The sequence below is a fragment of the Vanessa cardui genome, chromosome 19 (assembly GCF_905220365.1).
Source record: "Vanessa cardui chromosome 19, ilVanCard2.1, whole genome shotgun sequence".
Taxonomy (NCBI): Eukaryota; Metazoa; Arthropoda; class Insecta; order Lepidoptera; family Nymphalidae; genus Vanessa; species Vanessa cardui.
The window spans coordinates 6,189,858-6,202,810 of record NC_061141.1 but is presented as its reverse complement, the minus strand read 5'-3'; the positions used below and the strand labels follow the sequence as shown (position 1 = coordinate 6,202,810).

General features: G+C 32.8%; 1 protein-coding gene across 1 annotated transcript in view; it reads right to left on the bottom strand.

The window, feature by feature from the left end:
- Positions 1 to 9,283, bottom strand: part of LOC124538053 (transient receptor potential protein) — a 28,548-nt gene extending 19,265 nt beyond the window's left edge. Inside the window, exons 1-2 of the mRNA XM_047115064.1 lie at positions 9,122 to 9,283; positions 4,972 to 5,116 (exon numbers count right to left, since the gene is read on the bottom strand). Of these exons, the coding sequence (XP_046971020.1) occupies positions 4,972 to 5,116; positions 9,122 to 9,279 (303 nt within the window). The 5' untranslated portion in view covers positions 9,280 to 9,283. The remainder of the gene's footprint in view (positions 1 to 4,971; positions 5,117 to 9,121) is intronic.
- Between the last annotated feature and the right edge of the window lie 3,670 nt (positions 9,284 to 12,953).

Below are 12,953 nucleotides of genomic sequence, written 5' to 3'. Positions count from 1 at the left end.
CTGGATAGTGTCGTGTCATACTACACGGAGTTAGACGTGGATAATACTTTTATTCGCAACTTGTATGTACTATACAGTAATCGTTATAATTCGATTACTGCACGTTAGTTCGTAACCTACTCTAGGTCATTTCACGTGGCAGGTTGGTTCTACTATATGTGATTTAAATAACAATATGGGCATGTTAAATTAAATTATTATACATAATGTTCGATTTTTAAAATTTATTTTATTAAAATTATAGCATCTAGTAACATTTTTGTTTTTTTTTTATCTTGCTTTATAATATACTTAAGCATAGTAATCAAAGGCCTAAAATACGTGCATCGTTCGAAGCCATGGAATTTTGATAGGACACATCATTGGTATGAAAACACAGAAATACTGTTTAAAAATGTATGAAAGTTACTCATCCCAAGTGCACAATTTGTTAATAAGAAGACAAAATGTATATATAAAACACTTTCTGTATTATTCTCTGTCAGTCTATTGCAGATTACGATTCGCCAATGGTACAGGGTAATCATGAGGAACGTTGAAGTATTTAGTATGAAAAATCATACTGACTCGGACATTTTGATTTTGTATAACGATTTAAATATTTTATGTAATGTTAGTTGTCAGTTACAAGGAGTACTTAAAGTAACCTATTTAATAACCTAATATATAACTTTAAATATATTTAAAGTAATATTATATCCATTGCATGTGAATTGTCTTTATATTTCGCGTCGAGTATCAAATTAAGGATGCATGGGTGCTTTAATGCGTTATCGAAATTACGAGACGTTACAGCGAAAAAATGTAATTGTAATATATGTATAAGTATGTAATAGTATAGCGATAATAAATAAATGAAAAGGAGTTAATCAGCCACTGATTCCAAATTCCTATTTGAAATATTACCTATACTAGATTCGAAATTCATAAAAAAGATATTTAGAAAAGACTTATAGAGACAGATTAAATAAATTTAAATTTTCTTCTAATTCAAATTTAATTATCGTTTTTAATTGTCCCATATTGTTTTTTTGGCCACTCATAATATCATCATCATCATTATTTGGGGTCGGCGCAGCATGTCCTCTCCTTCTATACTTCTCTATTGTTTCTAAGCTCATAATTTTATCGTTCTTTGATCTTTTGTATTTTGTAATAACGATGGCTTTCTTATGATGAATTTCATTAAAATCGTAACAGATAACAAGTTGAAATGAGAGTATCAAAATAATCGCAATACATATCGCAATACATATCGCAATATTTTTAAATATTATTGTTAAAGAACATCATTATTACCAATATTGGTGGACAATTGGTGATATAAGGTATGGTTAATTTATCTATAGGCTGTGGTGATCACTAACCATCAAGTGGTCTATTTCATCGTCCTCTATATCATATGTATATAAAAAAAAGTTTAATTTGAAAATAGAACAACGTTTTTATATATACATACATTGCAGTGAATAATACAGACCGCTAATATTATAGAATCACTTCTCATCAAGTAAATGTTTTGTGTAGGGAGGAGTTTACTAGAAAATTGAAAGACATTAGTAAATTTAATTTTCATTATTCAGTCTTAAATATATTCGGCCTTGGTTTAAGTAATTTGTAGTTAGTGGGTACTTAATCTGATTTGACTGTAATGATTCGAATTTTTTTGCTGTTTTCACCTTTTATTGAAAGTAAATGAGTTCGTGGCTCAAACATATATAGGTCTATGCTTGCCTTTACACATGCATTCATTACATTACATACTTCAATTGAAAGTGAAAAATGACAGCTTTATAAAATTGAAAAAAAAAACTGTGTGAAAAAGACAACTATATATAAATATGAGTGTAGAAGAGAAGAACAGATAAGTTTTATTTTTTATGCCAAATGGTTCATTCAAAATCATAATCCTTGGCGTTATAAGCTTATCCTTACTTCTAGTGCATATACAATGGTAAGTTGGCATCACGTGTCTATTAATATGTAATCACGTCTAATATATTTGGTATTTCTTATACCATTCATTAAATATTATTCCTTACATCGTCAATACACCACCAATATTAGGAGCTAAGAACTGACTTATGATTCCAATCGAAGACAGCGATACTAACTATATCTACATAGCTTTTCTCGTCACTTCTATACTTAGAAAAGTTTCCTATGAACAAAAGAATAATATGTCTCAATATAACATGCCTTCACCCTCTGGGAAATCATTTCCCCGATAGTTTACATCAATACCTTCGCCGTAAATTTCCATAACCGCCGTCTTATGATTCTAACTGTAAATCTCAATGGGCAATGAATATGATTTTCTTGTTTCATGTAAAAATGGCCGAGTATTGCGACTTTTCTACTGATATTTTGATCATTATTTTTTTTAATGTTATAGGGGGCAAACGAGCAGGAGGCTCACCTGATGGAAAGTGATCACTATCGCCCATGGACATCTGCAACACCGGGGGGCTTGTAGGTGCGTTGCCGGCCTTTGAGTAAGGATTGATTCTTTGTATGATGGTGACTATGTAAACCGCTATATTATGTATTACTCTTTCAGTTTGGTTAGTAAGTGTAATTACATGAAATAATACCGTATGGGGGTACTAATGAGCCGAGATGGCCCAGCGGTTAGAACGCGTGCATCTTAACCGCTGATTGCTAGTTCAAACTCAGGCAAGCACCACTGAATATTCATGTGCTTAATTTGTGTTTATAAGGCATCTCGTGCTGAAGGAAGTATCGCGAGGAAACCTGCATGTGTCTAGTTTCATCGACATTCTGCCACATGTATATTCCACCAACCCGCATTGGAACAGCGTGGTGGGATAAGTTCCAAACCTTCTCCTCAAAGGGAGAGGAGACCTTAGCCCAGTAGTGGGAAAATTTACAGGTCGTTGTTTGTTGATGGTTGTAATAAATAAATAAATATTGGACAACATCACATACATTACTCTGATCCCAATGTAAGTAGCTCAAGCAAGTGCTGTTATGGGAAATCAGAAGTAACCAAAAGTACCACAATTACTTCTGGGTGTTTGTGGTACCCAAGACAACATAGAAAACAAACAAACTTTTTCTACATCGCCTCGACCGGGATTCGGGACCTCAGAGTCGTCATCACGGAGGTTGTATCTATAGGAATCTGTATGTGCATTTAATAGTGCAGTTACTTTTTAATTAGAACGCTTGCGTAATTTTGAAAAAATAATTCTTATCAAGAGTGAATTTTCTGCAACTTTATCAATTTAATTTTGCCTTTGCTTGCAATTAATCATGTATCAGGAAATTTCATATACAGAATATTGTTATTAAGACGATGTTTTTATTTATTAAGCACGCGAACACATGTTAACAGCATTTAATACTACCCGTTTGCTATAGTTACTTTGTAGTATGGCACACAGATATATAAATACTCTTACGTATTTATACAAAAGAGCTTTTATGATGTGTGTGTTTGTTTAGTCTAATAAAAGAAATTGAATTGATGTTTTTTAAAGGAACTGTTTCGAAATGTGTTTACGTATTAAAAGTAACGATTGAGTGATCGTTCAGATATAAATCAATGAGATTAATCCGGTGATGAGAGAACGAATATAAAATGTTATAGCAGATAAATAGAAGGGTAGTGAAAATAGTTTTTATATGTAATATAATTTACAAAGCTTCAATACATAGTATAAAAGAAAGTCGCTTACCGCTGTCTGTACTTAGATCTTTATAATTACACAATTTGATGCATTTTTTTTAACCGAAAGTTTGTTTCGAGAGGAAGGTTTATATGTGTCCTATAGAACAACAATTGTACAATATAGAAATTTATAAAGTGATGTCCTTCTGTAGTATATTTAGTATTAACCTTGCAACCGTGCGAAGCCGGAACGGGTCGCCAGTTAAGAGTAAATAATGAGACGTCGAGACTTTAATTTCTTGGGAATAGAAATTAATAATAGCTATTGATCATGGCCACGTGGTATGGTGGCAAGAATGCTAGCAGCATTTCCTCGTTGAATTATTCCAATCCTGTGGGCGAAAATTGTTGTAGCCTACACATTTAAATATTCCTGTTAAATATATAACATACTAGTAGCAGTGTTGATTGTCATGTGTCAGGTAAAAAAGTAGCCTATGTCCCTTCTAGGAGTTCAAGTTTGCTTCATAACAAATGTCATCCAATTCGGTTCAGCGGTTTGGTCTTGAAAAAGAGACGGTCAGACAGGGTTACTTTCACATTTATAATTATAATAATAATATAGATTTTTATATATTTTTACCAGACTGGTAAATTCTAGGAATAGTCAATGGTCAAATCAAATAGCACGCGCTTCCTGTCAGAAGCCGTCCGTTTTGTTCCTATTCAAGAAAAATCTTCCACAGATTTCAGCAAAGCGATAAAAATAATGCTATACATCTTTACTAATGTTTTTTTTTTGTGCTAATCTCAGGAACATTTGGTTTGATTTGTAAAATTATTTTATTAATACAGAGCTCATATGTTCAAGAAGGCTATATACCATCACACTAGGACTATTTGGAAAATGGGAGAAAATAATATTCCTTTCGAGCTAAAATATCGCATAAAATTATGTATGATAAAATTTGTTATACAGAAGACAGAAATTGGAACGCAGCTATTCAAAAGAAAAAAATGTTTTTGTAAATGGTAAGAAAAGGTTCGTCACCTTAAGATCTGTTTTCGTGTGCTCAGTATGAGCGATAATCAGCTTTACCGATCGAGAATGACATATTGCGTCGCAATGATTCGATGTTTAGATTCAAAAGGTACTAAGAGTTTATGACTTGATAAAGGAATATATTTGAAAACTGACGATGGTTTTCTTAATGTATACATAATCAAAATACGTCTTATTAATGTAACGGATATAGGTAAGTTACGCAAATGTCTATCTTCGTATAATATGTTTGGAATGATATTTTAACTATGTGTGGTTGAATCAACATCCTTACCTTCACTTTTATCCCAGAACCGAGCAAGAGCTTTATGAGTTCGATGTTTTCATTTTCGATGGCGGCGATGAGAGCTGATCTGTTCAGAGGGTCCACGCAGTTTATGTCGAGAATTTCCGGCTTGTTCGCGTAAACTTCTATCAACCTGAGAAAAATAATAATTAGTTATTAGTTCAGAATAAACTAATTATATAAATGAATTGAATTGATTCAATTGAATTGTATAATAATGCAATTAACACTTAAAACATACATATGCTTATTTAAAATAAATCTTCAATTTTGTTCTTAAAATGTCTGAAGTTCACAAAAGCAAACATACATATATAGATATTATAAGCCGTAATCTGCGATATTCTGTATGTATATGAGAGTAACCTTAAGAATAATAATATGAATTAAGAATAATAACATATTAACTCAGATTAATTCACGATTCACGAAAAAAAACAATGATTAATATATTTTCACAAAGAAACGTATAAATATATCATCTATTTCACATTTAGCTGACAGCGTAGTGTCGATAAAATTTGAAAACTTCCATGACGTATGATTTCTATATTTATAAACTTATAAGAATTATGAAGAAATGATGTATGACGAAAGTGTTCCTCTAAAACAGTACTGAAGATGAATCCGTAATGTTGAATGCCTGAGAGGTAGCCGTATAGATAGGGCTAATTAAAATATCAAAAAGTTATATTTCATGCATGAAAATTAAAAATTCTTAAACAGAGTCTAATAATCTAGTTTTCCTTTCAAATGTAGAGCATTCATTAAATAGACTTTTGAGGTCAAGGTTTTTCGTACAACTACAGAATTTTTTGTTAGGAATGTAAATTAGTTGAAAAATAAGATAATTTTTTTTCTTGAAATAATAACGCAACCCTCTTCTTTCCATCTCTCTTGATACTTTTATGTTTTCTAAAGTTAAATAACCTTATGATTTACTTTTATTTTACTACATATTAGTTGAGATACCTTTAAAAAAATATTTATAGATACAATTATATTGTTGTTGAATGCTGTTTTATTGTATAAAGAGACTAGAATTTAATCTTATAAATCATTTTGAATGCCTCTTTCACACGACGATTTTCTGTATAGGGTACTAGGGTATTTTAGGTACGACAAAATATAAAATGAAACTTATTGGAATTTTATATTACAGAAATCACAAACACGCTTTTGTATATCATCGATTTTTGTTGATTATTTATTTCGTAAAAAGAAAATATCGTGAGGAAACTTACGTGCAAAGTCATAATTCGAAGTCAAAAATCTTTACTCAATATAGTTTATATATGTAATACTTGTTCATTGATAATAGTCAAAAATCTGCCCCTGAGAAAAGCGCGATATACATATATTTTGTAAATGTCATTTGTTTAGAGCATTTTTTGGTCCTCAATATATCATGTCATACAGGCGGGGCAGGCAAGTGGACCATACCGCCTCATGGTAAGTAGTCACCGTTAATTTGGATGCTGAAATAATTACATAGCCAATCCAACCTTGGATACTAAGGAGTTATGTCCCCAGTACCTGTAGTTACACTAGACTCACACACTCTCTCAACTTTCCAACTGAAAAATCACAATTTATATTTGATTTTAATATAATGTGATGCTCAAAAACCCATATAATATCTGTTCGATTAAATTTCTTGTTTTATATAGTCTACTATCATACGTCTGGTTTTTTATTAAAAGCAATTTCATCAAGTATGTCGAATCCATAGTAATTTGATTATATTATTTGTGTATGTACTAGATATGTAGAAATACAAGTAAATTCGAATAATACAATTTGACCTCCCTTGACTCAACGCAGAGGTTCCTAGTCCAATAAACTGGATTAGCTTTTGTAGTGATTCTCGCGACGACTTAGCGACAACCGCCGAGTTATGTGACACAGCCTAGCATTCACTGGATGTGTAACGCGAAGCGTGAGATACAAATCATCTCGCATCTACGTTACATTTTCTGATTCCCTCACCGAATAATGGAGGTATTAAAGTTATAGCCTTGTCTTGACTTGTGAAACATCGTTATAAAAATACGTTACGCTATGCCATGCTATATTTCATGTAAGACAGACCTTATAGAGTTTGTATTTGATGATTTGACATAAAAGGTTTCTTAAGAAGTCTGATCACTTTTTTTTTAAATCTAATTGTCTTCGATTAAAAAAGTTTATTGTTTATTAAATGTCTTTTTTTATTTTTATTCAGGATTCCCGACAAAGAATCCGCCACCTACTGATAGGTGGGCACTTTCCAAAGTTGACAGAAGTTCTAGTAAATCTGTAATCACTGCTGGTCGATTGAGAACATCTTCTCTTCTATTATATATATTTAAATGAACGTATGATTAGGAATTCATACATGTGAAAAAATTACCTTATATATAATGATCTTGTTGGGCATATGTTTACAACTTCTGAACATTGAAACATTTTTTTTTAATTTATACGTTTTTTGTAAGCTTGATTTATAGTAATTTAAAAAGAAAACGCATTAATACCTATATATATATATATATATTGTTATCTAGATAAAAGTGTAATCGAATCTCATAATCTCTCCCATTAAAGAGAGGATTTGGAACATATTCCACCACGCTGTTCCAATGCGCGTTGGTGGAATGCACAAGTGGCAGAGTTTCAATGAAATAGTCACATGCAGGTTTCCTCACGATGTTTTCCTTCACCGCCGAGTACGAAATGAATTATAAACACAAATTAAGCACATATACTTATATAGTGGTGCTTGCCTGGGTTTGAACCCGAAATCATCGGTTAAGATGCACGTGTTCTAACCACGGGGCCATGTCGGCTCATTTTCGTTCTACTATTATATAATATATATCAATCACACAAGATCAAAATCAAAGTAACACACCAACCTCTATAAATAAAATATAATATGTTTTCTTTTAGGTCTGTATGTTGTATATGTATCATGTGTAAACAATTCAAATATCAGTAATGAAGGTATATCGAAGGGACATAGCGACTTATGTATGACCTAGGTACAAGTATCTTATATCTACTCGCATTGCGTGACCACTTTAATCTTGTCGTAAGTATGTTACATATAATTTAACATATGTATAAAAATTGTATTACGATTATTTTCATGATATATTCTCCAAGAATTTCAAAAAGGAACAAATATGTTAATATAAACTCGATTAGATAATTGAGCACACTTTATAAGATTTTAAATTAACGTGGTTATTTTTATTATTAGAGTCATTAATTTCGGGATATTTACCATGTTTTTTATTTTGTTCTGTTCTTTTTGGTGGCGCTCGACATTTTGACATTGTCTACGAATGTCTTATTCACGATACTCTTGTGAAAAAATATAAAACATGGTTAATATCCCGAAATTAATAACTTTAATAATGAACACACTTTGTTTTATGGAATTCAGAAATCTCACATATGACCGCAAATTACAAGGTGACGAGGTAAGAGACAAATAGTATATCTTTGTAAAGTTGTGCCTTACCATTATTAAAGGTACCAATTATACTGGTAGTAATCAAATTTAACAACACAGTATAGTAATAATATAGATACATATATTTTTTGAGTTAATACGTGTAATATATTATATCTATTATATCGTGTAATATATAATAATTGTATTGAACTAACTTGACTTTGTATTTTTTAAATGTTGAAAAAGAGTAACTACTGATTTTCTTGCCGGTTCTTGTCCATAGAATCTACTTTCCGAACCGGTGGTAGCTTCACTTAATTGTAAAATGACGATTCAAAAGTGCTTGTAAAAAGCCTACTTTAATAAAGTATATTTTGATTTTGATTTTTATAGTTTATGTCATAAGCATTGTTGGTCAGAAGATTCACTGGTCGGAACTGTCTCTAATTTGCAAGATTAAACTCTCATATAAAAAACTACACTCTACTCACACACAAGATAAACTTGTAATATTAATATTATAAATGTAAAAGTAACTTTGCCTATCCGTCGCTCTTTCACAACCAAACTGCTGAACCGATTTTGATGAAATTTAGTAAGATAAGAAAGGCTACTTTTTTGCCTAAGACATGCCAACTAACATCGTAAAATGCGAGTGAAGATACGGGCAACTACTAGTACATTATAAAAACTCACCTCTTAACAGTGACGTAATCTCCTCGGTCTGCGTTTAGAAGGAAAGATTTCTCTTCCTTCGTCAGCGGCTTCTCTTGGAAGCTGTGCAAATCCACCGTGCTGTTCCGCACGGCCTCATGCGAGCTGCCGAGCAGTTCTTCTCTCGAACCACGGTTCATTTTTAACTGAAATATATATATTTGATTAATTCATTTAAAGAAACTTTTTTCCGTCAGAGTGTTAAGTGAGGTTAGAATATAATCAGGGCGTCACGGTAGCATGTGAAAGCGATCCCGAGGAAAGACGGAGAGGGTACCGCTGGTTTTTTAGTGGGTAAACCCGGTGGACCTGGCCGCACTCGGCGTCCAGGAAACCGGGGAGACCCACTCACCCCCCCACTTTCCATCACGTAGGGGAAACGCGTAAAGCGCTTTTCAGCGAGAAAAAAAAGGTTAGAATATAATCTCCATTCCGAAATTAATGTAAGACAAATTTAGTCGTTTTTGTTTGGCTGACATTTCAAATATTTGAAGGACAGAAAAGTGTTTAATAATAAGATACACAGAGGATTATTTTAATTTTATTCTTTACAATAATAGTTATCTTCCGACAGTTTTACGTGCCAGTTTATTTTGAAACTTAAATTATTAGTATTCAAGTCCCGTTTATTCCCTATCCCTTGGGAATTCCGAAATATCCTAAAAATAGTTTTTATTTGTTGTTATTACCTACATGCATGTTAAATTTGAAACTCCTAATAAGCTACGGAGATAGAGCTACTTTGGCTAGAAAATATAAATCCCATTTATTCCCTATCCCGTGGGAATTTTGAAAAATACCTTCTTAGTGCACCTCTAAGACACTTAAGGCATGCTTGTGCCAAATTTCAAGTCTCTAGACCTAGACAATTCAATTCAAGACACTGGACCCAGTGGTTTAGTTTGACGACCTCCGCGGTCGAGTGTTGTGTACACCGGTTTTCATGGGTACGCCACTCTGAGGTCCTGGGTTCGATTCCCAGGCGAGTCAATGTAGATTATCATTTGTTTTCTATGTTGTCTTGGGTCTGGGTGTTTGTGGTACCGTCGTTACTTCTGATTTTTCATAACACAAATGCTTTAGCTACTTACATTGGGATCGGAGTAATGTATGTGATGTTGTCTCATATTTATTATTATCAGGCTGTGCGCCGTCTGTCAGTCACTCAGTCACTCAGTAACGGAACAGTTTTATATATATTGATAGTTTTTCATTTATTTTCAAGAGAGTCTATTACACTCTGAAATTGCAATTATTGTTCTAGCTTACCCAGGTTACGAGCTATTAGCTTTTATTTCTTCTATTTCTTTCATGTAAGGTAATAATGTGCCGCCCAATTTCATAACGTCTTTATAGCACTAGAGTGCGACTTTAACTGTTCCATCATTTTTTGTCTGTGACCTCGTAATGAGGTAAATATGATATAACGATAAACAAATATCGTATCACATTGTTTGGTGGTACAAACGTAATCTATTTCACATATATAGATAAAATATTTTTTCTGTATTGGTGATTGTCACTGGACTCTTTTTGAACATCGATTTTCTAATGTTTGTAGGTCCGTGAAAGGTTTAATCGAACTTGGTGGGTGCTGATACGATTTTAGAATTTTTAAAACAAATAAATTTCTTTATTTACTCGTATGAAACCAGATCTGGCAGCTAGTATCATTATAATATACAGGGTTGTGTAAGGTACTGATGGAAAAGTGCCGAAAGAAATCTCCCCGGTAAAAGAAGGGGTCCTCATTTTCGATGATTTTATTGGTATATTTTCTTTTTAAATTGTAAAGTAAAAAGTAAAAGTAAGGTAACAGCCTTTAAATTTCCCACTGCTGGGATAAGTCCTCCTCTTCCATTAAGGATAGGGTTTCCAACATATTCCACCACGCTGTTCCAATGCGGGTTGGTGGAATGCACATGAGGCAGAATTTCGATGAAATTAGACACATGCAGGTTTCCTCACGATGTTTTCCTTCTCCGCCGAGCACGAGATGAATTATAAACACAAATTAAGCACATATATATAGTGTTGCTTGCCTGGGTTTGAACCACTGGGCTATCTCAGCTCAGCTTTTAAATTGTATTTATTTTTAATTATTAAGGATAACATAAAGATCACAAATAATTAATTGAAACATTCAAACGTAAAACAAAGTTTTATTATGACGTGTAATATTCGACCAACAAATAAATTAAATTCTTAAAAATACTATATTATGTATTTATATATGTTACGAAGAAAAAACTTGAAGTGTTCAAGATTTTGAAGCGTTTTCTTTAAGTAAATAAATCAGCATTTGCTCTTTGTGATTAAAGAAGATAATAAATTCTCTATATATTATTATTATATAAGGATATTTGGATATTTCTGTTACATTTGAATTTTTAGTAGGGTTTTATTTGAGCTATCCAGAAGATACAATATTTTATTTCAATTTGAAGGTTATTTGTGCCAAGGGCAGCCGAGTCGATTAAGAGTCGAGATGGCCTAGTGGTCAGAACGCGTGCATCTTAACCGATGATTGCGGGTTCAAACCCAGGCAAGCACCGCTGATTCGTGTGCTTCATTTGTCTTTATAATTCATCTCGTGCTCAGCGGTGAAGGAAACATCGTGAGGAAACCTGCATGTGACAAATTTCATAGAAATTCTGCCACATGTGAATTCCACCAATCCGCATTGGAACAGCGTGGTGGAATATGTTCCAAACCTTCTCCTCAAAGGGAGAGGGCTTTAGCCCAGCAGTAAGAATTTACAGGTTGTTGTTGTTTGTTGTTGTGCCAAGGGATATAGCATCACAGTTCTGATGGTTGGTTGGGTATTGACGATTAAGAAATAGTTAATAATTCTTAAGTGCCAGTCTGTGATGGTCAGAGACGATTAGGTGACCCGCTACCTAGTTTCATATTGACGTATGAAAGAAATCGTATGTCGTTTGTATTTATTTTTATCTACAAAGATATTTATGCAAATTCCTTATAATAACTTTAGAAAAGCTACTGCTATAAGAGGCCGGTTTAGACGATTTAAAATTTACTCTATTGAGATAAGTCAATAGAGTAATATCTATTAGTGATATAAACCTACTGTTTTAAGAAAATCTATGTTTAATGATAAACTATGTTTATTATTTATGCCATGAATGTATGTTTTTAATGATTTTTTTTCATTCTAAGGCTAAAGCCAATTTTTATAATTCCAACTGCGATATGTTCTTTGGTTGTTAAATACAACTTATAATTATTACAAAGAGCATAAAATTACAACACATGAAACCAGACAACAAATGCGATGACTATCAGGTAGGTGATGACTTTAATCTAATAACTTGTTAGAAGTATGAATACATCACAATATAAATGCAATGTCTGATGATGACAATGAACAGCTTTCAAATTGTAACGCAACAATGTAGAGTAGATCAAAGAGTGTAATTTCAATATTCACATATAACATTAAATAAATCATAATAAATATTCGACAACATCACATACATTGCTCTGATCCCAACGTAAGCAGCTAAAGCACTTGTGTTATGGAAAATCAGAAGTAACGACGGTACCACAAACACCCAGACCCAAGACAACATAGAAAACTAATGAATTTTCTACATCGACTCGGCCGGGACTCGAACCCGGGACCTCGGAGTAGCGTACCCATGAAAACCGGTACACACTACTCGACCACGGAGGTCTTTAAATAATACATATATCGAGATTAAAAACAATTACCAGAGTGTTCATGTCGAATCGGATGCGCGGCTGTTTATTCTTTTTCCGTTTTTTCATTTTGATTTTTTTTTTCAAACTA